At 45.0% G+C, this 27982-nt stretch overlaps 1 protein-coding gene across 3 annotated transcripts in view; it reads right to left on the bottom strand.

The window, feature by feature from the left end:
• The window catches only part of furinb (furin (paired basic amino acid cleaving enzyme) b), a 222386-nt gene that overhangs the window by 71533 nt on the left and 122871 nt on the right, over window positions 1-27982 (bottom strand). For all 3 annotated transcript variants that reach the window (XM_039017713.1, XM_039017714.1, XM_039017715.1), the window contains exons 2-3: window positions 12904-13002; window positions 7054-7149 (exon numbers count right to left, since the gene is read on the bottom strand). In XM_039017713.1, the coding sequence (XP_038873641.1) occupies window positions 7054-7149; window positions 12904-13002 (195 nt within the window). The remainder of the gene's footprint in view (window positions 1-7053; window positions 7150-12903; window positions 13003-27982) is intronic.

Raw genomic sequence — 27982 nt, 5'->3', positions numbered from 1 at the left:
GCGACCCTCGCCGCCGACCTTGGACTGGGGACCCTAATAAATGGCCCCATTGGACTGAGGGGCGCCTCTGGACTGAGGGGCGGCTCGGGACTGAGGGGCGGCTCCGGACTGAGGGGCGGCTCCGGACTGAAGGGCGGCTCCGGACTGAAGGGCGGCTCCGGACTGAGGGGCGGCTCCGGACTGAGGGGCGGCTCCGGACTGAGGGGCGGCTCCGGACTGAGGGGCGGCTCCGGACTGAAGGGCAGCTCCGGACTGAAGGGCAGCTCCTGGCTGACGGACGGCTCTGGCAGCTCCTGGCTGACGGACGGCTCTGGCAGCTCCTGGTTGACGGACGGCTCTGGCAGCTCCTGGCTGACGGACGGCTCTGGCAGCTCCTGGCTGACGGACGGCTCTGGCAGCTCCTGGCTGACGGACGGCTCAGGCGGCTTAGGACAGACGGGTGGCTCAGGTGGCTCAGGACAGACGGGCGGCTCAGGCGGCTCAGGACAGACGGGCGGCTCAGGCGGCTCAGGACAGACGGGCGGCTCAGGCGGCTCAGGACAGACGGGCGGCTCAGGCGGCTCAGGACAGACGGGCGGCTCAGGCGGCTCAGGACAGACGGGCGGCTCAGGCGGCTCAGGACAGGAGGGCGGCTCAGGCGGCTCTGGACAGGAGGGCGGCTCAGGCGGCGCTGGACAGGAGGGCGGCTCAGGCGGTGCTGGACAGACGGGAGCACCTGGAGGAAGGAAACGGAGAGACAGCCTGGTGCGTGGGGCTGCCACCGGAGGTCTGGTACGTGGAGGAGGCACCGGATAGACCGGACCGTGGAGGCTCACTGGAGGTCTCGAGCACCGAACCTGCCCAACCCTACCTGGCTGAATGCTCCCCGTAGCCAGGCCAGTGCGGCGAGGTGGAATAGCCCGCACTGAGCTGTGCTGGCGAACCGGGGACACCATGAGTAGGGCTGGTGCCATGTACCCCGGCCCGAGGAGACGCACTGGAGACCAGATGCGCTGAGCCGGCTTCATGGCACCTGGCTCGATGCCCACTCTAGCCCGGCCGATAGGAGGCGCTGCTATGTACCGCACCGGGCTCTGCCTGCGCACCGGGGACACCGTGCGCCTCACGGCATAACACGGTGCCTGCCCGGTCCCTCTCTCTCCACGGTAAGCACGTGGAGTTGGCGCAGGTCTCCTACCTGACTTCGCCACACTCCACGTGTGCCCCCCCACAATACATTTTTAGGGCTGCCTCTCGGACGAGGAGTAGTAGTAAGGATCGGAGGACCAAGGTGCAGCGGGGTAAGCATTCATTATGCCTTTTAATGAAAACAAAACTCGAACAAAAACAACAAAACTAACGATAAACGAGAATGACATGAAACGAAACAGTCCTGTCTGGTGACATACACAAAGACAGAAAATAAGCACCCACGAAACACAGGTGGAAAAAGGCTACCTAAGTATGATTCTCAATCAGAGACAACTAACGACACATGCCTCTGATTGAGAATCATACCAGGCCAAACGAAGAAGAAAAAAACATAGAAAAACGAACATAGATAACCCACCCAACTCACGCCCTGGCCATACTAAAACAAAGAAATAACAAAAGAACTAAGGTCAGAACGTGACACAGTCACAACAATAGCACAAAGCACATCCGTCTGTAAACTTCCCCAAAAATGAGAGAATGCCTAAGGACATTTGTATGACTCACATTTGACGCATGCAAGCCACATTACTCAGACAAGTAGAGCAACCATTTAAAAATGTGAGCATCAGCAAAAATACACATGAAAAGAGACCAGGGTGGCTCAGATGAAAGATGAATAGCCCTGCTAATGTACACTGGGGGGCCGTGTTGGATGTTTGACTGTGTTCATAGCCTGTTGAAACCCCCTACCCTCCACACACAACCACAACCACAAACACACATGCACGCACACACACATAGACAGGCAAAGTCACAAACAGCGACACACACACACACTGTGACACACAGTGTGTCACTGGGAAGTCTCTTTAACGGGGCTAACCCGCAGAGCATGGGGGGCTAACTATAATTTCCCTGTCAGAGGAAGCAAGCCTGCAGCTGGAAATATGAATACGTGAGAATCTGGTGAGAGCATTCGCCCTGCTCACAGGGGGAATTATAAAGCAGAGCTCCACTCTAACCAGCAGGGAGAGAGGGAAAAGAGCAGAGAAAAGGGGGAAGAGGGAGAGAGAGAAAAAGGGGAAGGAAGTGACAGAGAAAGAGTGAAATGTAGAGGTAGATAGAGTGAGGAAAAAATAAGGAAAAAGTTAGGGAGAGAGAGAAAAAAAGAGTGAAAGAGGTAGAGTGAGAAAACGTGATTCCCCTAGAGCTCCAGGCCACCTCCACCTCCACTTCCACCACCCCCTGCTCCCTGCTGATCTCTCCCTACAGGGCAGGCCTCCTGCTGGGCCACGGCAGAGCAGCATCAGAGCCTTTAGTGAGGGAGCTTAATATCCCTGGCCCCAGGGCAGCCACTGTGCTGCTTACACAGACACGATTCCTATACACATGGGGCAGAATTACCATGGGACTACACAGAGGAAGGCAGTTAGCTACTCTTTTTCTAATCATATAGGGATACAGTATAATGTAGCCTTATTTATACAGACTACGAGGAAACAAATCTGGAAAGTATATAGAGTACCAGTCAAAAGTTTGGACACTCATTCAAGGGTTTTTCTTTATTTTGACTATTTTCTACATTGTAGAATAATAGTGAAGACATCAAAACGATGAAATAACACATATGGAATCATGTAGTAACCAAAAAAGTGTTGAACAAATCAAAATTTATTTTAGATGTTAGATTCTTCAAAGTAGCCACCCTTTGCCTTGATGACAGCTTTGCACACTCTTGGCATTCTCTGAACCAGCTTCACCTGGAATGCTTTTCCAACAGTCTTGAAGGAGTTCCCACATATGCTGAGCACATGTTGGATGCTTTTCCTTCACTCTGCGGTCCAACTCATCCAAATCCATTTCAATTGGGTTGAGGTCGGGTGATTGTGGAGGACAGGTCATCTGATGCATCTGCAGCCTGGGGGTGTGTTGGGTCATTGTTCTGTAGAAAAACAAAAGATAGTCCCACTAAGCCCAACCAGATGGGATGGCGTATCACTGCAGAATGCTGTGGTAGCTATGCTCGTTAAGTGTGCCTTGAATTCTAAATAAATCAATGACAGTGTCACCAGCAAAGCACCCCCACACCATCACACCTCCTCCTCCATGCTTCACGGTGGGAACTACACATACGGAGATCATCCATTCACCTACTCTGCGTCTCACAAAGAAACACCGGGTGGAACCAAAAATCTCAAATTTGGACTCATCAGACCAAACGACAGATTTCCACCGGTCTGATGTCCATTGCTTGTGTTTCTTCTCCTTATTGGTGTCCTTTAGTAGAAGTTTCTTTGCAGCAATTCGACCATGAAGGCCTGATTCACGCAGTCTTATTTGGGCTGCAATTTCTGAGGCTGGTAACTCTAATGAACTTATCCTCTGCAGCAGAGGTAACTCTGGGTCTTCCTTTCATGTGGCGGTCCTCATGAGAGCCAGTTTCATCATAGCGCTTGATGGTTTTTGTGACTGCACTTGAAGAAACTTTCCAAGTCCTTGACATTTTCAGGATTGACATGATTACATGATTCTATATGTGTTATTTCATACTTTTGATGTCTTCATTATTATTCTACAATGTAGAAAATTTTAAAAATAATGAAAAACCCTTTAATGAGTAGGTGTGTCCAAACTTTTGACTGGTACTGTATATATATATTTTTTGGTGTTGTTGTATTTTACCCCCTTTTTCAATCTTGTGTCATCACTGCAACTCCCCAATGGGCTCAGGAGGCAAAGGTCGAGTAATGCGTCCTCCGAAACATGACAAACCATGCTTTTTAACACCCACCCGCTTAACCAGCCAGCCACACCAATGTGTCAGAGGAAACACCATTCAACTGACGACCGGAGTCAGCCTGCAGGCCCGCCACAAGGAGTCGCTGGAGCGCAATGAGCCAAGCAAAGCCCCGCCGGTCAAACCCTCCCCTAACCTGTGCACCGCCCAATGGGACTCCCTATCACGGCCGGTTGTGATACAGCCTGGGATCGAACCCAGGTCCGTTGTGATGCCACTAGCCCTGCGATGCAGTGCTTTAGACTGCTGCGCCACTCGGGAGGCCCTGGAAACTATTTTCAATCATTAGTTTAACAGTCTATGGCAGAACCTACTAAGTGCAAACTCTGTTTTGTCAGACAGGAAAAAGAAAAGCTTTGGATACACTGTCCAAAAGGCTTGTATGCAATATCACCCTATAACATCTGCATTCATCCCAATGCAAACCATGCAAACCTCATTACAGACAAGCCACCAGTGTTTGGCTTCAGAGGGACTGTTGAACAGCCTCAAACACACAGCAGAACAGGCTTAGAGCCCTCAGCCGACTAGAGCAGTAATGCTGAATGACAGAGGTGGTTTCACAGCCTTCCATTCACAGGTGATTTGTGTCTGACCCTGTCAATGCTGCTATTAATCCATTCCCACCATCATATGGTGCAGACTGCAGAGAGAGAGGAGGAGGATTAGGAGAAATCAAAACATCCCTGAGCCTATGAGAGGAGGAGAGAAGGAGGGATGGACACTGTCTCCTTCTGAAAGCAACAGTCCTACAGGTGTCATCATGTTTGATTTGCTATGATCTGGAGCCTTTCAAACAGAAAACACATTGAGGAGCATCGTGATGAATGACACCTGGTTGATAACAGATAGAGAATGACCAATTATCGGCCAAGCCGATATACCGTGCCGATATTGGCATTTTCTAGTCCCTCTACATAGCAAAGCTGCTGCTATTCCCGCTGCCACTCACCACCGAGCCAATGCCAAGGAATGTCTAGCTGGGATAATCAGCAGCAGCAGCAAGTAGCAAGCTAGCTCATACTCCAACAGAAAGGTGCAGTATTGACAAATGGATTAATTGACACAGTGACCAAAATCAAACTCCTGTTGCAAATATTAGTTTAGTTCATTCACTAATAATAAGGCTTGTGTTGACGTACCCGGACATGCATGCCATAAGCAAGCTAGTTAAGAAGATAGCTATGTGACCTGTTGGCAAAGATTACGATAACTAACCCTTTCATCTGTGGTGTTAGCTAGCTAGCTATATTAGCTACTATGCTAGCTAGCTGGCTAGATAAACATTGTGCTAATATATCAGATAGGAGTGAATAGCCAATATAGCTAGCTAACGTTAACTGGTTATCATTTTGACCATGCATCAATTTTGGAAACGAGCCATCTGACGGTGTAACGTTAGCTATTTACTGGTGTGCTGATCTGACCAGCAGCAATCATATCCGTAAATTGACAGTTGATAGTCGGATTCAATGATTGTCATAATAGGGAAAGATTAAGTGTTTCAAAATGCCTAAATAAAGGTTGGCAATAGGTTTAGCTACCTAAGAATCTTTACAGTATGTTTATAGACAAACAAAGCTGTATAGATCAGCGTGTGTGTGTGCGTTTTCACTTCTCAAAATATGGGCAGATTTGAGTCATTCAGACAGAACGTGCATCGGTGTTTCATATTTTTTTCTACATTTGTTCTCCTTAGATATTATGCACATTTAGGATCGGTAGCAAATGTCATTGCCATTGAGCTAATTCTCATATTAGCAGTAAACAGCACCAAGTGATATGAGCGATGGAGAGTGATGTGAGGAGATGTGAAAGGGAGCAGAGTAGAAGAAGTTACATACGCCCATTTCTTGACAGATAGCTGAATAAGCCTATTGAGTTGTTTCGAATTTTCTTCCTGGCAGCTGAGTTATTTAGAGATGTGTCCTGACAGCTATAAAAAACACTTTTTTCCGATCACGGAACATGACTACAATTACTAGTTTCATAAGAATCCGTGATCACGGCCTCCTTGACCCCATAAAATCGGTATCGGCCCTAAAAAATCCATATCAGTCGTTCTATAATAACAGTCTCAGTCCTGTTTATCAGCTCTCAACTTCGGCAAACTGTCCTTCCAGCGCTACCTGCAGACAATGTATTATTTCCATGTATTCATTGCCATCATGTATTCACTACACATGGGAAATTAACTTGGGCCTTGACAGTTGAAGTAAACAAAGTGAAGAGCGCTTTAGAACATTTTGACGACATTTAGCTAAATGACAGATACCCAGATGATGTGTTTTCTCAGCAGGCAGCACATCCAGCTTTCAGATAAATGTCAACAAGAGGCTTACTGACTGGGGGAAATAAAGCCTGTTCTTCACTGAAATACTCCGATTACTACATCCTGCCTTTTCTGTATGGCAGCAGGTCTTTATGTTTTAAAGGTATGAATGTGGTAAACAGCAGTGAAGTGGCAGTGAACTGCCTTAAAAGTGCACTTTAAAGGCAGAATCCCTATATCAACAGGTATCTATGTTGCGGTCTTAAACATTTTAAATACTGGCATGTCAAAGGGGTGTTAAGAGGTTCTAATTCAACTAGTACAATGTGTTCAGCATAAGGGAAAACTCCTGGCTTTAGTACAGTAGAGGCTACAGTGTTCTGGGGGATCTGACTACTACTGTCACGGATCCCCCGGTACTGATGCTCATTCTGTTCACCAGTTCCGGAGGTCTACGTCACCGACTTTCTAGGCTTCACTGAACGGGATTCATTATCATCAACCCCGGACTGTCTTGTCTGATTAAACACACCTGGTTCCCATTTCCCCTGATTAGTATGTTATATATATGCCCTCTGTTCTCTCTGTCTTTGTCGGTTATTGTTCCCATGTCCGTTGGTGGTGTGAGTACCTATGTGTTGGTGCAGCTGTTATGCTGTGTGCTTTATATATTGTGTATTACGGGTATCGTCCCGTGGTGTTCAACGAGGTTTACCCTCGCTCTTTTGTTTGGGTACAGCCCAGTGTTTTTGTATACGTGTTTGTTTTGGGTGTATTAAAAACCCCTATTGTGTATTCCTGCGCCTGTCTCCAAAATTCTTTATACCAGCATTACAACTACCTTGCTCACCAGGTACCACTGCTGGGGGAATTTGGGGTCGGATGGTTCGGTGTAGACATCCCTCTTCTTCCTCCGCCTAGACACCTGCTGCTCCGCCCACCGCACCTAAAGAGGAACACACACAAACACACACACACACATTAGCACTGATAATGAATGAAATTACCATGACATGAGAAACAACTATCCACAGTCTGCCTCCTACTGTGGCTTTCAAGTGGCCACTAACGCTCCAATGGTTAGGTCCTACAGCTGCAGTAAGACTTTACAAACCACCCAGCTGTGTTACATCAGCAACATCTAAAGGGAGAGTAAGGAGACCAATCTGATTCATCTGAATCCTGAGACGTGTGTGTGTGTGTGTTCGTCTCTCTGCTCTCTGTCTCTCTTTCTTAGAATGCACATCTAAAATATGTATTGCATCAGGTATTTATTTTTTATATTTTGTGTTAAAACTAAGAAAATGATATGTGCCTCATTTGCATTAAAACATATATTTGCATGTATGAATACATTAACACAAAGGGGGGAAACAGCCATCAAACACTTCCTCTGTCTAACCTACCTGCACTCACCTGTGCTGTCTAGACTGCCTCATTAATTACTGTTGTTGTCACGTTCTCTTGCATAATTCAATAAGTATGTCAATAGCAGGATACCCCTGGATTAAAAATCAATACGCTTACCTCTAGATTACACCTATTTATACATACTTTACATTGTTTGTGAGATCAGACATAATACCACTATTCCGAGTGTTCATTTTCGGAAGTTGCTTTCATTACAGCGCATCTCATTTGAAAACATTTCAACTGTATTAAAGGGCCAGTGCAGTCCAAATTATTATTTTTCCTATGTTTTGTATCATACTGTACAACAGCTGATGAAACTAACACTGAAAAATAAAAAAATAAAAAAATGTAACACTATTATATCCTGATAGTTGCTGGTTCAAAATACAATCTGCACAGGACTTTCTAATCAGCAGGTTTGCATGTGTAGGAGTTTCGGCTTGCCTGGTGTGATCACAAGCCGGTAAATTGGTTAATAGACTAATAACAAAGAGAGTTCTAAACCTCTCTGCCAATAACAGCTAGTTTTCAGTTTTCCCCTTCCCACTCAGACCACTCCCAGACAGTCCTAGCAAAATTCTAGCTTTTTTTTTGCTATTTTAATGGAAAACTATTATAGTAAGGTACTTAATTGTTACCCAGAAATAGGGATGGGCATGAGTAATCAAGTACTTGAACTGACGTTAAATATTGATCTTTAACCAGAGATCAATTTTATTTTCAAATACTGTGTGGCGACAAAACGCTAGGCACTTCTCTCTCCATGTGCACTCTCCCGCCAATTTGTGCTCCCCGCTATATACTGTATCAAAAGTATAACCAGTAATAAATGTAGGCTACTGTTAATCATTGCCATTTCCTCATTAATCTAGAATGTTTGGTTACAGTCATGTTTAGGCCGTCATTGCAAATAAGAATTTATTCTTAACTGACTTGCCTAACTAAATAAAGGTTAAATTAAATTTAAAAAAATAATAATTCTAATGTTTGGTTACAGTCATTTACGGTCACTAATCTAATGTTTTGCTTGAAGTTAATCTTACACCGAGAAAAGTACATAGAAAAGTAGCTACACACGCTGTCTGGTGGTAGAATCCCAGTTCATGATAGAATCCCAGTTCATGAAGTCTTTTCCCAGTGGAGAAGTGCAACTGACGCAAAATTAGTCTGATGTCGAGCAGAAATTACAATAAGAATATTTTCAGATCTGCGTTTACAAAACGCAGCAAGACATTTCTTATGCGTTTTATATATTTTTTTGGCGTGAAAAACAGGCGGAAAGCAGGAGCAGAAAACTCGCATCACATCTTAGTGATACTGCCAGAGCCGAGCAGGTAACACAAATCATTATGGTTACAATGAATGACTCTCAAATGGCAATTGGTTTTTATTGACTGAATATAAACTACTGTTCAAAAGTTTGGGGTCACTTAGAAATGTTCTTGTTTTTGAAAGAAAAGCACATTTTTGGGCTGATTTTTTGATGGAATATCTACATAGGCATACAGAAGCCCATTATCAGCAACTAATTGACCCGCAAAACACCAGTCTCAATGTCAACAGTGAAGAGGCGACTCCGGGATGCTGGCCTTCTAGGCAGAGATCCTCTGTCCAGTGTCTGTGTTCTTTTGCCCCTCTTAATCTTTTATTTTTATTGGCCAGTCTGAGATATGGCTTTTTCTTTGTAACTCTGCCTAGAAGGCCAGCATCACAGAGTCGCCTCTTCACTGTTGACGTTGAGACTGGTGTTTTGCGGGTACTATTTAATGAAGCTGCCAGTTGAGGACTTGTGAGGCGTCTGTTTCTCAAACTACACACTCTAATGTACTTGCCCTCTTGCTCAGTTGTGCACCGGGGCCTCCCACTCCTCTTTCTATTCTGGTTAAAGCCAGTTTGCGCTCTTCTGTGAAGGGAGTAGTACACAGCGTTGTACGAGATCTTCAGTTTCTTGGCAATTTCTCGCATAGAATAGCCTTCATTTCTCAGAACAAGAATAGACTGACGAGTTTTAGAAGAAAGGTCTTTGTTTTTGGCCATTTTGAGCCTGTAATCAAACCCATAAATGCTGATTCTCCAGATACTCAACTAGTCTAAAGAAGGACAGTTTTATTGCTTCTTTAATTAGCACAACAGTTTTCAGCTGTGCTAACATAATTGCAAAAGGGTTTTCTAATGATCAATTAGCCTTTTAAAATAATAAACTTGCATTAGCTAACACAACGTGCCATTGGAACACAGGAGTGATGGTTGCTGATAATGGGCCTCTGTACGCCTATGTAGATATTCCATAAAAAATCTGCCATTTCCAGCTACAATAGTCATTTACAACATTAACAATGTCTACACTGTATTTCTGATCAATTTTATGTTATTTTAATGGACAAAAAATGTGCTTTTCTTTAAAAAACAAGGACATTTCTAAGTGACCCCAAACTTTGAACGGTAGTGTATATAGGGCAATTTAGCAATTAGAACTTTGTAATGGTCATGATAAATTAGGCATTGTTGCGCGATGTTAGCATATAGATAAAGGCACATTGTTGTCACCTTAGCTTGCTACATAACTTCTGAGTGATAGGAAGCACCACCACCAATCAGCCTACACCACTGCACACACACCGTCATTACTATGACTAGCGTAGCCTTGTCAGCAAATGACTTCACCTTTATTTAACCAGGTAGGCTAGTTGAGAACAAGTTCTCATTTACAACTGCGACCTGGCCAAGATAAAGCAAAGCAGTGCGACACAAACAACAACACAGAGTTACACATGGAATGAACAAACATACAGTCAATAACACAATAGAGAAAAAGTCTATATACAGTGTGTGCAAATGAGGTAAGATAAGGGAGGTAAGGCAATAAATAGGCCATAGTGGCGAAATAATTACAATTTAGCAATTAAACACTAGAGTGATAGATGTGCAGATGATGAAATGTGCAAGTAGAGATACTGGGGTGCAAAGGAGAGAAGAAAAAAAATAACAGTATGGGGATGAGGTAGTTGGATGGGCTATTTACAGATAGGCTATGTACAGGTGCAGTGATCTGTGAGCTGCTCTGACAGCTGGTGCTTAAAGTTAGTCAGCTTCAGTGACTTTTGCAATTTGTTCCATTTATTGGCAGCAGAGAACTGGAAGGAAAGGCGGCCAAAGGAGGAATTGGCTTTGGGGGTGACCAGGGAAATATACCTGCTGGAGCGCGTGCTACGGGTGGGTGCTGCTATGGTGACCAGTGAGCTGCGATAAGGTGGGGCTTAACCTAGCAAAGATTTTCTGGTCTGATGAAACCAAGATTGAACTATTTGGCCTGAATGAAAAGCGTCACGTCTGGAGGAAACCTGGCACCATCCCTACGGTGAAGCTGTGGGGATGTTTTTCAGCAGCAGAGACTGGGAGACTAGTCAGGATCGAGGGAAAGATGAATGGAGAAAAGTACAGAGAGATCCTTGATGAAAACCTGCTCCAGAGCGTTCAGGAACTCAGATTGGGGCTAAGGTTCACCTTCCAACTGGACAACGTCCTTAAGCACACAGCTAAGACAACGCAGTAGTGTTTTCGGGACAAGTCTCTGAATGTCCTTGAGTGGCCCAACCAGAGCCCGGACATGAACCCGATCCAAAATCTCTGGAGAGACCTGAAAATAGCTGTGCAGCGACGCTCCCCACCCAACCTGACAGAGCATGCAGAGAAGAATGGGATAAATCCCCCAAATAAAGGTGTGCTAAGCTTGTAGCGTCATCCCCGTCATACCCACTTCAACAAAGTATTGAGTAAAGGGTCTGAATGTCTGAATGTAAATGTGATAATTCCGTTTTTTATTTTTAATACATTTGTGAACATTTCTAAAAACCTGTTTTTGCTTTGTCATTATGGGGTATTGTGTGTAGATTGATGAGGGGGAAAAAACTATTGAATCAAGTTTAGAATAAATGTGGAAAAAGTGAAGGAGTCTGAATACTTTTCCCGAATGCACTGTACAGTAAGACTGTACAGTAAGACTACCCAAATACCAAAGCACCCTAAGTTAGATGGATTCCTGCCTCCATCTCCCTCTCTCATTCCTTCCTATCTCATCTGATCTCCCCATCTTATTATTTTCTCACAGATCTTATTTCTCCAGTTATCTTTAACGCCTACTGTATCTTATTGCTTTTTGAATGTAATCTTCACTGAGCTTCCAGCTAGACTGACACCCACAGCTTTCTATAGCTTATCATAGCCTAGTGGCCCACTGACCACTTAGGTTGACATAGCTAAGCCTGGGTGAAAGCTCCTCTCTCTTTCTGGAAAAGGGCAGAAAAGCCTGAAGAAAGGAATAGATACCTGCACTGTTGACAGCTCCTGTATACTGTTTCTAATTGCAACAAGCGTCTACATCAGTTTTTCTTCTGTTTTTTTGGGCTACGCATCAGGAAAACTGCTGGATGTACATACACTACTTTTCAAGAACTTGACCCTGGTGAGGAGGGACAGCTAGCTGCAGATGGTTCATGGCACACCTGTTTTCACTTCAAATCAAATGAAAATTTTATTGGTCACATACACATGGTTAGAAGATGTTATTGCGAGTGTAGCGAAATGCTTGCATACTTTTTTTTATACACTTTATAACTATGTCCCCAGTGTTTAGCTACCCTGCAGACAAGGTCACCTACCTCCATCTCCTCATCCAAACAACACAGTTCTGCCTGTAACTATACTGCAGAATGCAGAATGAGCGCATGCCAGAGGAACTGAACTTGACAAGTAGAGTTTTGATGCAGAATTATGCTGGAGGATTTGAATTGAACAAGCTGACTTTGAGGTAAAAAAGACTAGTTCTCTAGGGCTGAGAGAGCTCAGAGCTCAGTTACAGCCAGCTGCCTAAATGAAGCTTACTCCTCGAGCTGTGAACGTCTTCACGTAACAGATGGGCCAATGTCTGGATTCCTCTTCTCATTAACATTTGGATAAAAACAATGCTTTTACAAGACGCGCCGCAAAATGAGAACGCAAACACACAGACCAGCTGTTGTTGTTTGGAGGAAGATTTGCATATTTATGACTCCACACACCTGGGGGGAGGTCAGAACAGAGACATATGGATGGAAGTGTGCAAAGCTGTTGATATAGGGAACGGTATGTAGAGAGTTTGACAAACTGTCATCCATGATGGCACTTCTTTGCATTTTTACTTGTAGGCCTAATTGTTTTGGAACATATGTTGGCAACATGGCACTCACTTGAGTAGTGAAGATTTGGCGAACCTTGCTATATGGTGCATTGGCTGTGTACAGTAACCTACCTGTGGTTCCTTCTGTAGTCGTACATGTGTTCCCCTGTGGCCTGATAGGGATCTCTTCACCACGGTGTGATGCCGGAAGTGATAATAACTCCCAAACACCTGCAGACACAGAAAAAGAACATTAAGACACTGATATGCAGTCCCAATGAAAACCAAAGATACATATCGATAGCACTAGAGCACCCTTGTACACACGTATACACACGCACACGCGTTAGATTTGGATCCTGGATGCTGATGGTTGATAGCAGGGAGTGCCTGTTAACAGTTCCATTACATGTATCAATGTGCATCCACTGTCCCACAGCCCAGCCAGGCATACATAAACTTAATCTCCCCTGGAAAAAAGGGTCTAGACATTATTTCCCCATGCTCCCTGCCTAGTATTTGGTTTGGTACAGCGGGGGTTAATATAAGCCTCGCTGTGTGCTCATCCGACCTGTACAGAAAGCCACAGTTTTTTAAAATCTCCGCCGTGCCATGCATACGAACGTTATGAGACTGACAGCTTCTGTGATCCAGGCGAATTCATTTATCAGGATCACTATAATGGATATAGCCAAAGAATAGCAAATAGAAACAAACGAAAAAACAAACGAAAATGCACATTGTTTGCTGTCATTTCAGCTGCTTGATGTGATTGTGTGTTTGCTTTAGTTGGCTAGGTAGCTAGCTAGCAAAGGAAAAGTAACGTTAACCTAGTTATCCTCCATAACAGTGCTTATAAAAAGTCTACACCCCCTTGAACGTTTTTCACATTTTGTTGAGTTACACTGCCTGTGTGAATGGATCACTTCAGGTTGTCAGTGATGTGCATGCTGAGAAACTTGAAGCTTTTCAACCTCTCCACTGCGGCCCCGTTAATTTGAGGAGCGTGCTCTCTCCATGATCAGCTCTTTTGTTTTGTTGACATTGAGGTTATTTTTCTGGCACCGCTTCGCCAGGGCCCTCACCTCCTCCCTTTAGTCTTGTCATTGTTGGTAATCAGGCCTACCATGGTTGTGTCGTCTGCAAACTTAATGATTGAGTTGGATACGTGCGTAGCCACACAAGGAGTACAGGACCGGGCTGAGCATGCAACCTTGTGGGGTGTTGAGGATCAGCGTGATGTATTGACTCAGGGGGGTGAATACATACATTACAGAGTATTTTGTGTAGATCATAGACAGAAAATGACAATTAAATCAATTTGAATCCCACTTTGTAACACAATACAATTTGAGGCAATCTAAGGGGGATTGTCGCCTACTTACACATTATTTATTAAATCATTATTTGCTGAAGTTTTTGTTGCCTATTTATAAATTATTTATTAAATCATTATTTATTGAAGTTATTGTCTCTCGTCATCATTGAACCTCTGCTAGCTAGCTTCATGCCAATGATTTGTTCAGCATAGCAACTTGGAATGAATAGAATGAACGGCTGGGTCAAAACATGATAATATAAAATAACCACCAGCCTGTTTGGTCAGCAATTTCAGAACCTCAGAACTAGGTGTGTGCCGACATGGCCATACACGTATTCGGAATTGTATCAGTAAATTGAGAGTTGATAGTTGGATAGGATGATACTTGTGATCGGAAAAAACTTAAGTGTTTTAATATGCCTAAATAAATTTAGGCAAAATACCTCCCTGCACGTTGTCACTGCAAAAAAACCTGCAGATTAGGAGCTGCGTGCGGACAGGTGGGTGTGTGTGTGTCTGTGTGTCCTCAACTTGCATCGGGCAGATCAGTCAGAATGTGCATTAGCGTGTAATTTTTTTCTCTACCCTTGTCCCACTTGTTAGATATTATGCACATTGATAGTTTGGGAGAAAACGTCCTCGACCATGTGATTTATCTAAATGATCAGACTGAAAACGTGAGGAAAAGTGATCGGGTAAAATTATGGGCAACCAAGTGAAAGGTGAAATACAGCTTCACTCCATCCAATCAGAGCGGCAGGATCAACATACTGCCAGCCCTTCTCTTTACAGACAGGCAAACTAGTCAGTCAAGTTATTTAGACCACACACATGACTGACTCAAAGACAAGACAGTATGGTTTAGAAAAGATGCTTGCTGGCACCCAATTTTCTTTTCTTCCCCCTATCAATATTTTGATCATAATCGTAGAAAATGTATCATATTCGTTACCATAGTCGTTTTCTCCGACCACTCGGCACACCCTTACTCAGAACTAACAACAGGCTTTAGCCCGTACTCTATCGTCTGGTGGAAGGATGAAATAAAACTTTCACTTAACAAAAATATAAACGCAATATGCAACAATTTCAAAGATTTTACTGAATTCATATATGTTCATATATGATATATGGAAATCAGTCAATTGAAATACATGTATCATACCCTAATCTATGGATTTCACATGACTGGGAATACAGATATGCATCTGTTGGTCACATATACCTTAAAAAAGGTAGGGGCGTGGAGTGTGACACATCTCCTTTGCATAGAATTGATCATGCTGTTGATTGTGGCCTCTGGAATGTTGTCCCACTCCTCTTCAATGGTTTTGCGAAGTTACTGGATATTAGCAAGAACTGGAACATGCTGTCGAGACAGAACAACCCAAACATGCTCAATGGGTGACATGTCTGGTGAGTATGGAGGCCATGGAAGATCTGGGACATTTTCAGCTTCCAGGAATTGTGTACAAATCCTTGCAACATGGGGCTGTGAATTATCATGCTGAAACATGAAGTGATAATCCCTGGGTTCTCATGCCTTATTGCTTAAACAACACCTGTGTCGTGCGACACACACATATTCATTGTGGTACCTGCAGACACAGAGACACACTCATACATCTATCTCACACCTGCAAAGTGGAGCGAGAGATCCAGCCAGTCAAGGATACTTGTCCTCACTATGCATAAACACACACCACACCTCCATAGACAAAACATCCATCTCAGGTCATTAGCAGTAGCAGACACATCCATTAAGAAAACAACCCCCAGTTACTGTGCCACTGGGACACATACTTCATAACGCTGGTGCCATCGTCCATTACACAATTCCATTAACTTAATCCTAGGGAAAGGCAGATACTGTACGCTACACCCTTCCTCTGTCCTCCTCACAACCTTCTGTCTGTGACCTCCAACTTTGCTGTTAGTCTGGCAATACCTGAATGGTACCAAAGCCTCGCAAAGTTCTGTATCACTGACTGTTCACAAGTCAAGGACACCATACAGACAGACAGAGACAGAGACAGACAGGGGGACAGCAGCACAGTAGAGAAAAAGGACAGGGGCAGGGAGGAACAGATCATAGCCTCCTACTTTTATTTTACTAGGCAAGTCAGATAAGAACAAATTCTTATTTACGATGACGGCCTACCCCGGCCAAACCCTAACCCAGACGACACTGGGCCAATTGTGCGCCGCCCTATGGGACTCCCAACCACGGTAGGTGGTGATACAGCCTGGAATTAAACCAGGGTCTGTTGTGACATCTCTAGCATTGAGATGCAGTGCCTTAGACCGCTGCGCCACTACATGGTCCCTAACAACCCGGGAATGTGCAGGGGACGTGGAGGAGAGACATCATCCCCGTACATCTGCATATATTCCCAGGAGAGATGTGTTTGTTTGTGGAAGCGTTCCATTCTGTACTGTAGTGTAATGCCACTGGGAACTGACTCACCTTCACACAGCTAGTGGTGCGGAGAAGAGATGGGGGGAGGGAGAGAACAAGGGAAGAGGGTGGGGGTAGAGTGATAGAAGGAGGGGAGAGAGGGAAAGATAAATAGGGAGAGAGAGAGAGAGAGCGGGGGAGGCTGTGACAGACGGGCCAGGCAGGATGGATGTGCGTGAGGAGAGAGAACTGCAGACGCAGCAGGACAGAGAGCTGCTCTCTGGGGGCAGCAGGATTTTGCAGGTTTGCGTATTTGCAGTCAGATACCTGCATGAGACACTGAGCAGTGCGTGTGTGTGTGTGTATCTGTGTCTGAATGACATTTTAGTGGGGTCATGATGGCAAATATTGTTGTTGTTGTCTTAGCTGATTAGCTGTTGTTGTCTTACCCTTTGTTGCCTTAGCTAGCTCTCCCAATCAACACCTGTGATTGCTTTATGCCTCGCTTTATGTCTCTCTCAAATGTCAATATGCCTTGTACACTGTTGATTAGGATAGTTATTGTCTTAGTTTACTGCGGAGCCCCTAGTCCCACTCAACATACCTCAGATACCTCCTTTGTCCCACCTCCCACACATGTGGTGACCTCACCCAGCATAACTAGCCCGTCCAGAGATGCAACCTCTCTTATCATCACTCGGTGCCTGGGTTTACCTCCACTGTACCCGCACCCCACCATACCCCTGTCTGCACATTATGCCCTGAATCTATTCTACCACGCCTAGAAATATGCTTCTTTTATTCTCTGTCCCCAACGCACTAGACGACCTGTTTTGATAGCCTTTAGCCGTACCCTCATCCTACTCCTCCTCTGTTCCTCGGGTGATGTGGAGGTTAATATAATGTTTACATACCCTACATTACTCATCTCATATGTATATACTGTACTCTATATCATCTACTGCATCTTGCCATCTTTATGTAATACATGTATCATCACTAGCCACTTTAAACTATGCCACTTTATGTTTATATACCCTACATTACTCATCTCATATGTATATACTGTACTCTATACCATCTACTGCATCTTGCCTATGCCGTTCTGTACCATCACTCATTCATATACCTTTATGTACATATTCTTTATCCCTTTACACTTGTGTGTATAAGGTAGTAGTTGTGGAATTGTTAGGTTAGATTACTCGTTGGTTATTACTGCATTGTCGGAATTAGAAGCACAAGCATTTCGCTACACTCGCATTAACATCTGCTAACCATGTGTATGTGACAAATAAAATTTGATTTGATTTGAGAAAGCTTAACACTACAGCATACACTGATATTCTACATGATTCTTTGCATCCAACTTTGTGGCAACAGTTTGGGGAAGGCCCTTTCCTGTTTCAGCATGAGAATGCCCCTGTGCACAAAGCGAGGTCCATGTAGAAATGGTTTGTCGAGATCGGTGTGGAAGAACTTGACTGGTCTGCACAGAGCCCTGACTTCAAACCCATCAAACACCTTTGGGATGAATTGCGTCCCTAAGCTTACAGTATGTGTGGACTGTACTCTACTAGCCAATGTTTGCGCCCTGAATCTGCCCAGGGGTTTTTCAGGTTAATGTATCTAACCCCATCTTTGACTGGGGAAAACTTTTCCCATTGTCACACTTTGGAGCCTATGGCTTTTTGCCTGTCGCCTTTCCCCGTCGTTGTCCAGTATGCGCAGTGCGAATCTTCTTGGATTGTAGGAGAGCTCAGGCAAAGGTGTTATGCTCTTCGCTCAGTGGGCTACCACCCTTGGAAGAGTGTGTGCCCTTCTCTCTTCAACAATACCCTGCTGGATATTATATTGATTTATAATGGGAAGGGTGATAGCCTTCGGAGGGTCCTGGAAGGGCTCTCTCCTACAGAGGAGTTTACCTCTTGTTTTTCGGACATATCTCATTAATCTGAGACTGTGTGTGCGATATATTGGGCTTCCCCTCACTTTGTAATGAGTTGTTTTGCCGATGGGTTGTTTCTGCACCTTCTTGGTGAGGGTCTGAGGGTTGCTGATGTTGGAACTACCCTGGCTTCGGAGAACATGTCTTTGCGATACGGGAGTTGGCAAAGACATATGTGAGACTCGAAACGAATAATTGAAAGATACACTACCGTTCAAAAGTTTGGGGTCACGTAGAAATGACATTGTTTCCCATGAAAACATACATGAAATGAGTTGCAAAATGAATAAAAAATATAGTCAAGACATTGACAAGGTTATAAATAATGATTTTTGTATTAAATAATAATTGTGTCCTTCAAACTTTGCTTTCGGAAAAGAATCCGCTATTTGTAATTATAGCCTTGCAGACCTTTGGCATTCTAGTTGTCAATTTGTTGAGGTAATCTTAAGAGATTTCACCCAATACTTCCTGAAGCACCTCCCACAAGTTGTATTGGCTTGATGGGCACTTCTTACGTATCATACAGTAAATTTAAATAAAAAAATCTGTGCTGGCCACTCCATTATAGACAGAATACAAGCTGACTGCTTCTTCCCTAAATAGTTCTTGCATAGTTTGGAGCTGTGCTTTGGGTCATTGTTCTGTTGTAGGAGGAAATTGGCTCCAATTATGGCATGGCGTTGCAAAATGGAGTGATAGCCTTCCTTCTTCAAGATCCCTTTTACCCTGTACAAATCTCCCACTTTACCATCACCAAAGCACACCCAGACCATCACATTGCCTCCACCATGCTTGACAGATGGCGTCAAGCACTCCTCCAGCATCTTTTCATTTTTTCTGCATCTCACGAATGTTCTTCTTTCTGATCCAAACACCTCAAGCGTAGATTTGTCTGTCCATAAGACTTTTTACCGATCTTCCTCTGTCCAGTGTCTGTGTTCTTTTGCCTATCTTAATATTTTATTTTTATTGGCCAGTTTGAGATATGGCTTTTTCTAGAAGGCCAGCATCCCGGAGTCGCCTCTTCACTGTTGATGTTGAGACTGGTGTTTTGCGGGTACTATTTAATGAAGCTGCCAGTTGAGGATTTGTGAGGCATCTGTTTTTCAAATTAGACACTCTAATGTACTTGTCCTCTTGCTCAGTTGTGTAACGGGGCCTCCCACTCCTCTTTCTATTCTGGTTAGAGACAGTTTGCGCTGTTCTGTGAGTAGTACACAGCGTTGTACGAGATCTTCAGTTTCTTGACAATTTTTCACATGGAATAGCCTTCATTTCCCAGAACAAGAATAGACTGACGAGTTTCAGAAGAAAGGCCTTTGTTTCTGGCCATTTTGAGCCTGTAATCGAACCTACAAATGCTGATACTCAACTAGTCTAAAGAAGGCCAGTTTTATTGCTTCTTTAATCAGAACAATAGTTTTCACCTATACTAACATAATTGCAAAAGGGTTTTCTAATGATCAATTAGCCTTTTAAAATTATAAACTTGGATTAGCAAACACAACGTGCCATTGGAACACAGGAGTGATGGTTGCTGATAATGGGCCTCTGTACGCCTATGTAGATATTCCATTAAAAAATCACCTGTTTCCAGCTACAATAGTCATTTACAACATTAACAATGTCTACACTGTATTTCTGATAGATTTGATGTTATTTTAATGGTAAAAAAATTTGCTTTTCTTTCAAAAACAAGGACATTTCTAAGTGACCCCAAACTTTTGAACAGTAGTGTAACTTAAGGTTACTTGTATAACCACGGTTCTCTGATATTATGTTTGATATCGCACAGAATTTACCTGCTCGCAAGAGTGCAAAGAAAAAAAGCATCCTTGAGAATAACCAGAGGGTGGGAGAGTGGCTCCTTTTAAGGAAGGTGAGGGTTGACCTCATTCACCACTCTACCCATCTGCTTCCATCAGACACTTTTGATAGGTTCTTTCGAGAGTAGGTGATCCTAGCGAATCCTCACATGTGAGATATCTCACTCATACAGTTTTTTATAATCACTTTGGCACTAATTTCAGAACCTTGTGGTCATTTTTCAAAACTCTAGACACAAAACCCAAACGGTCATCACTTGTAACACAGGCTGTCCAATGTTCAAAACATTGCATTGTGCATTCATATCTTTAAAGAAACCTTGCACTTGCAGAATCCTTGGTTCAAATAACTCATTTATCATGAAATACCATAGGAACATTCATTTAAATTGCCCACACACAATATACCGATAGTTTCACTGTGTAGTTGTTCATACAATCATTAAATATTGTAGTACAAAATATGTGACACATGTTTCATTGTGCTACTACACGTAAATACGTCACTGTAAAAGGACTAGTAGAGAGAATACTACAGACACAGTGGAATCATTGAACAAAATCTGAAATGTATTGATGAAATACAATAAAATCACAACATAGGTTTCTTTGAATCAAAGCAAAAATAATTAGCTACAAAAAAAGAAAAAAACTACAGTAAAACGTCAACTGCAGTGTTCCTCACCTGGCTTACTGTAAAAAGCAAAACAAAGGGTTGATTACTGTACTTCTATATTTCCCTCAACCCTGTCTTGTGGATTTGGCCACAGGTTCTCATCCACATCACAATGTTTATCATTGTTATTTTACCTGAAATGCACAAGGTTCTCTCCTCCGCCAATTAATACACACATAAAACGGTCAACCGAACACATAAAACGGTCAACCGAATCGTTTCTAGTCATCTCTCTTCCTTCCAGGCTTTTTCTTCTCTTGACTTTATATTGCGATTGGCAACTTTCATAAATTAGGTGCATTACCGCCACTGACTTCGTTCGTCTTTCAGTCACCCACATGGGTATAACCAATGAGGAGATGGGAGATGCAGGACTTGCAGCGCGATCTGCGTCAGAAATAGAACTGATTTCTGCTTTAGCCCTTGGCAACACAGACGCTCGTTGGCGCGCACGAGCGGTGTGGTCAGCCTGTGAGCCTCTACCAGACAGGGGCTCTGTCTCAGTCAATCCAGCCCCAGTGGGCAGGCTGTGCCAAGCTAAAGAGAAATCCTGTCCCTGGCCGATTAACTAACTACCGCGTCTTCCAACATCCCCCCCCCCCACCACACACACACATACCAGCATACTGTAGGCATACACAGCACAGGCACAGATTTGAGGCCAGCATACCTCTGGAGGAGAGAGAACAGAAAACAGGACAGGTCGGGCACAGACACACACAGAAGCACATACTCCAGGACATTGAGTTAGGTAGTGTAGGATTATGAACATTGCCACAACTGTCACGACTTCTGCCGAAGTCGTTGCCTCTCCTTGTTCGGGCGGTGTTCGGCGGTCGACGTCACCGGTCTTCTAGCCATCATCGATCCATTTTTTATTTTCCATTGGTTTTGTCTTGTCTTCCCACACACCTGTTTTCAATCCCATCCATTACCTCTTGTGTATTTAACCCTCTGTTTCCCCTCATGTCTTTGTCAGAGATTGTTTTATGTCAAGTGTTGTTTCTGGGTGTATAGGTGCGCGACAGGTCCTCGTACCCATGTTTATTTTATGTAAGTACATTTTCGTGTTTGGAGCATGTTAAGTGGACATTTATTAAAAGTCTCCATTTACACTCAGTTTAACTCTCCTGCGCCTGACTTCCCTGCCACCTATACACACGACTCTGACAGAATCTCTGACCCAACTATGAAGTCAGCAGGAGGAGACACTTCGCTCATGGAGGTAGAGGAACGCGTCATGGAACAAGCGGAGGAGATTGACAGTCTGAGCGCTGCCATGGATCGCATTGTCCAGAATATGGACCGCTTGGAGAGACAGGGAGTTTTTCCAGCGCCTCCACCACCACAACCGGTATTTCCGTTGAACGCTTTTTCTCCTCCTGAACATAACAAGATCCATTTATCCCTACCCACGGGATACAATGGAGATACTGCCAGCTGCCAGGGTTTTCTCCTAAAACTGAACTTGTATCTGGCCACGGTCTCTCCAGTACCATCGGACCGTGAGAAGAGTTACGCCCTCGTCTCATGCCTCACCGGGAAAGCCCTGGAGTGGGCCAGCGCTGTGTGTAGAGAGGAGGATGCGGCGTTGGACCATTTTGAGGAGTTCATCCGCCATTTCCGGATGGTATTCGACCACCCATCCGATGATCGCAGAGATCACACTGCTGGTCGGTGCCGGGTTGGTTCCTCTGGGAATAGAGAAGGCAGGCAGGGCACTCTGGCATCACCCCAGGTGAGTAGGCACGCTTCTTCACAAAATTAGATCTCAGGAGTGCGTACAATCTGGTGCGTATTCGGAAGGGTGATGAGTGGAAGACGGCATTTAGCACCACCTCAGGTCATTATGAGTACCTTGTCATGCCATATGGGTTGATGAATGCTCCATCAGTCTTCCAATCATTTGTAGATGAGATCTTCAGGGACCTGCACGGGCAGGGTGTAGTGGTGTATATCGATGATATTCTGATATACTCCGCTACACGCGCCGAGCATGTGTCCCTGGTGCGCAGGGTGCTTGGTCGCCTGTTGGAGCATGATCTATATGTCAAGGCTGAGAAATGCTTGTTCTTCCAACAATCCATCTCCTTCCTAGGGCATCGGATTTCCACTTCAGGAGTGGAAATGGAGAGCGACCGCATTACAGCAGTGCGTAATTGGCCGACTCCAACCACGGTAAAGGAGGTGCAGCGTTTTTTAGGGTTTGCCAATTACTACCGGAGGTTTATCCGGGGTTTTGGTCAGGTGGCTGCTCCCATTACCTCACTGCTAAAGGGGGGCCCGGTGCGCTTGCAGTGGTCGGCTGAGGCGAACAGGGCTTTTGGACACCTGAAGACTCTGTTTACCTCGGTGCCTGTGTTGGCTCATCCGGATCCCTCTTTGCCATTCATAGTGGAGGTGGACGCATCCGAAGCTGGGATAGGAGCAGTGCTCTCTCAGCGTTCGGGTGTGCCACTGAAGCTTCGCCCCTGTGCTTTCTTTTCGAAGAGGCTCAGCCCGGCGGAGCGAAACTATGATGTGGGGGACCGGGAGCTGTTAGCTGTCGTTAAAGCCTTGAAGGCGTGGAGGCATTGGCTTGAGGGGGCTAAACACCCTTTTCTCATCTGGACTGACCACCGCAATCTGGAGTACATCCGGCAGGCGAAGAGACTGAATCCTCGCCAAGCAAGGTGGGCCATGTTTTTCACTCGTTTTGTGTTTACTCTTACTTACAGACCAGGCTCCCAGAACGTCAAGGCAGACGCATTGTCTCGGCTGTATGACACAGAGGAGCGGTCCATGGATCCCACTCCCATACTCCCAGCTTCGTGTTTGGTGGCACCAGTAGTGTGGGAGCTGGACGCGGACATTGAGCGGGCGTCACATGCAGAGCCCTCTCCTCCTGAGTGTCCAGCTGGTCGTCTGTACGTTCCGTCTGCTGTCCGCGACCGATTGATCTATTGGGCTCACACGTCACCCTCCTCTGGTCATCCTGGGATAGGTCGGACGATGCGCTGTCTTGATGGGAGGTACTGGTGGCCCACTTTAGCTAAGGACGTGAGGATTTATGTTTCCTCCTGCTCGGTGTGCGCCCAGTGCAAGGCTCCTAGACACCTGCCCAGAGGTAAGCTTCAACCTTTACCCGTTCCTCAACGGCCGTGGTCGCACCTGTCGGTGGATTTTTTGACTGATCTTCCACCTTCACAGGGTTACACCACGATCCTGGTCGTTGTGGATCGGTTTTCGAAGTCCTGTCGTCTCCTCCCTTTGCCCGGTCTCCCTACGGCCTTACAAACTGCAGAGGCCCTGTTTACACACGTTTTCCGGCACTATGGGGTGCCTGAGGATATAGTGTCTGATCGGGGTCCCCAGTTCACATCAAGGGTCTGGAAGGCGTTCATGGAACATCTGGGGATCTCGGTTAGTCTTACCTCGGGTTTTCACCCCGAGAGTAATGGGCAGGTGGAGAGAGTTAACCAGGATGTGGGCAGGTTTCTGCGGTCCTATTGCCAGGACCGGCCGGGGGAGTGGGCGAAGTTCGTGGCCTGGGCAGAGATGGCCCAGAACTCGCTACGTCACTCCTCCACTAACCTTACTCCTTTTCAATGTGTATTAGGGTATCAGCCGGTTCTGGCTCCTTGGCATCAGAGTCAGACCGAGGCTCCTGCGGTGGACAATTGGTTTCGGCGCGCTGAGGAAACCTGGGAGGCAGCCCACGTCCACCTTCAGCGCGCCATAAGGCGCCAGAAAATTGGCGCAGACTGTCGCCGCAGTGAGGCCCCGGTGTACGCACCAGGGGACAGGGTCTGGCTCTCGACCCGAAACCTGCCCCTCCGCCTGCTCTGCCGGAAGCTGGGTCCGCGGTTTGTGGGGCCGTTTAAAGTCCTGAGGAGAGTGAACGAGGTATGTTATAGGTTACAACTGCCCACTAATTACCGTATTAACCCCTCGTTCCATGTGTCTCTCCTCAGGACGGTGGTGGCTGGCCCACTCCAGGAGGCTGAAGTGCGTGAAGTTCCTCCGCCTCCTCTAGACATCGAGGGGGTCCCGGCGTACTCTGTTCGATCCATTTTGGATTCGAGACGTCGGGCGAGGGGCCTTCAGTACCTCGTGGACTGGGAGGGGTACGGGCTGGAGGAGAGATGCTGGGTTCCGGTGGAGGACGTTTTAGATCCTTCCATGTTAAAAGAATTCCACCGTCTCCATCCGGATCGCCCTGCACCTCGCCCTCCGGGTCGTCCCCGAGGCCGGTGTCGACGCGCTGCTGGAGCCGCGCGTCAGGGGGGGGGGTACTGTCACGACTTCTGCCGAAGTCGTTGCCTCTCCTTGTTCGGGCGGTGTTCGGCGGTCGACGTCACCGGTCTTCTAGCCATCATCGATCCATTTTTTATTTTCCATTGGTTTTGTCTTGTCTTCCCACACACCTGTTTTCAATCCCATCCATTACCTCTTGTGTATTTAACCCTCTGTTTCCCCTCATGTCTTTGTCAGAGATTGTTTTATGTCAAGTGTTGTTTCTGGGTGTATAGGTGCGCGACGGGTCCTCCATGTTTATTTTATGTAAGTACATTTTCGTGTTTGGAGCATGTTAAGTGGACATTTATTAAAAGTCTCCATTTACACTCAGTTTAACTCTCCTGCGCCTGACTTCCCTGCCACCTATACACACGACTCTGACAACAACAAACAGAAATCATGTGCTCTGCAATGGACTAAAACAGAATGATAATTGATAGAGATTATCCAGAACTAACAGCCAACAGAGCTGGTGTATGCTTAGTCCAGCATGAGAGAATGAGATAGAGAGTGAGACAGACAGAAAAGAGAAGAAGGTATGTCTAAAGAGAGCAAGATAAGGGCAGAGAAAGAAAAAACTAAGGAGAGAGTGAACGGGAAAGAAAGGCAGACTGTCAGTGAGTGAAACAAGGAGGTGTTTTGCAATGTGTTGTAGCTGCTGGGTGTTTATTTGATGCCTGGCTGGCTGCTAGCATTCTAAGACTGTTCTGTTTGATAACAGAGCCTGATGTCACCCACACTTATCCTAACTGCTGCATCTCTCACTCTCTCTCACTCACTCACTCACTCACACACTCACACACTCACACACTCACACAACACCCTAAACGCTGCACAGCTCAGTTCACAGACGAGAACTTAGCCTCACATCCCATCAATGCTGTAGACTGATGACTAATTCACTCACGTCACCAGCAGTCTGTGTGTGTGCAGGGTTTTTCTGGTTCAAAAAGGAGCTTAGGTGGTGGGCGTGGCAGGGGGAGTGGCAGGGGGCGCGGCAGGCAGCGTACCAGGGGGCGCATCAGGGGGCGCGGTCGGCTCGTTGTAGAGAAATGTTTGTATTTTTAAACCAATTTCATGCAATTCTACAAATTTCTCCATTGAGCTGAGATAATATTTTGCAATTTAAAGCAAATTTCCTGTTTATTCTATACAATTTGCCATGCAGCTGAGAGAAAATTGTGCAGTTTTAAAGGTACAATCAGCGATATGACGCAGTTGCAGAAAGTTAACAGCATAGTGGGTCATTGTACGCAAAAACTAAGAACATTGAAGCACGAGGATCAACTTCTCTGCTGTTTGGTCCCAAGGCTCCCACGCTGTAAGAGCGTGAAATGATCCTGAGCAGACACTGTGTGACTGTATGAAAGCGAAGTATTGCATCGTGGTCATCTCAATATCTGCAGTGCTGCTCGTGCCAACATCATTTCACTGAGTCATTTTGCCATGGCTAATACTGTGTTCTATTACTCAAACATAAAAACAAAATCTATACTGCTAAGTGTATTGTTTTGGGAATTTTCAAATCTCCCTGACTGTTAAGCATTTATTTTTGGTGATTGTTAGTTCTCAAAGATTGTATTATTTAAAAATATATACAGTACCAGACAAAAGTTTGGACACACCTACTCATTCCAGTGTTTTTCTTTATTTTTACATTTTTTTTACTGTTGTAGAATAATAGTGAAGACATCAAAACTATGAAACAACACATATGGAATATGTTTTTAAACAAATCAAAATATATTTGAGATTTGAGATTCTTCAAAGTAGCCACCATTTGTCTTGATGACAGCTTTGCACACTCTTGGCATTCTCTCAACCAGCTTCATGTGGTAGTCACCTGGAATGCATTTCAATTAGGTGTGCCTTGTTAAAAGTTAATTTGTGTAATTTATTTCCTTCTTAATGCGTTTGAGCCGATCAGTTGTGTTGTGACAAAGTAGAGGTGGAATACAGAAGATAGCCCTATTTGGTAAAAGACCAAGTCCATATTATGGCAAGAACAGCTCAAATAAGTGGCTCACGCGTGGCGCTGCAGTCATTGTAAATAAGAATTTGTTCTTAACTGACTTGCCTAGTTAAATAAAGGTAAAAAAAATACAAATACAAATAAGCAAAGAGAAACGATAGTCCATCATTACTTTAAGACATGAAGGTCAGTCAATCCTGAAAATTTCAAGAACTTTGAAAGTTTCTTCAAGTGCAGTCACAAAAACCATCAAGCGCTATGATGAAACTGGCTCTCATGAGGACCGCCACAGGAAAGGAAGACCCAGTGTTACCTCTACTGCAGAAGATAAGTTCATTAAAGTTACCAGCCTCAGAAGTTGCAGCCCAAATAAATGCTTCACAGACTTCAAGTAACAGATACATCTCAACATCAACTGTTCAGAGGAGACTACATTCATTTTTTGTAATTTTTTTGTAAACTTTATTTAACTGATTCAGGCCTTAATGGTCGAATTGCTGCAAAGAAACAACTACTAAAGGACACAAATAATAATAAGAGACTTGCTTGGGCCAAGAAACACGATCAATGGACATTAAACCGATGGAAATCTGTCCTTTGGTCTGATGAGTCCAAATTTGAGATTTTTGGTTCCAACCACCGTGTCTTTGTGAGACGAAGAGTAGGTGAACGGATTATCTCCGCATGTGTGGTTCCCACCGTGAAGCATGGAGGAGGAGGTGTGATGGTGTGGGGGTGCTTTGCTGGTGACACTGTCATTGATTTATTTAGAATTCAAGGCACACAGCA

The sequence above is a fragment of the Salvelinus namaycush genome, chromosome 21, assembly GCF_016432855.1.
Source record: "Salvelinus namaycush isolate Seneca chromosome 21, SaNama_1.0, whole genome shotgun sequence".
Taxonomy (NCBI): Eukaryota; Metazoa; Chordata; class Actinopteri; order Salmoniformes; family Salmonidae; genus Salvelinus; species Salvelinus namaycush.
The sequence above is the reverse complement of the archived record's forward strand: the minus strand, read 5'-3'. Positions and strand labels throughout refer to the sequence as shown.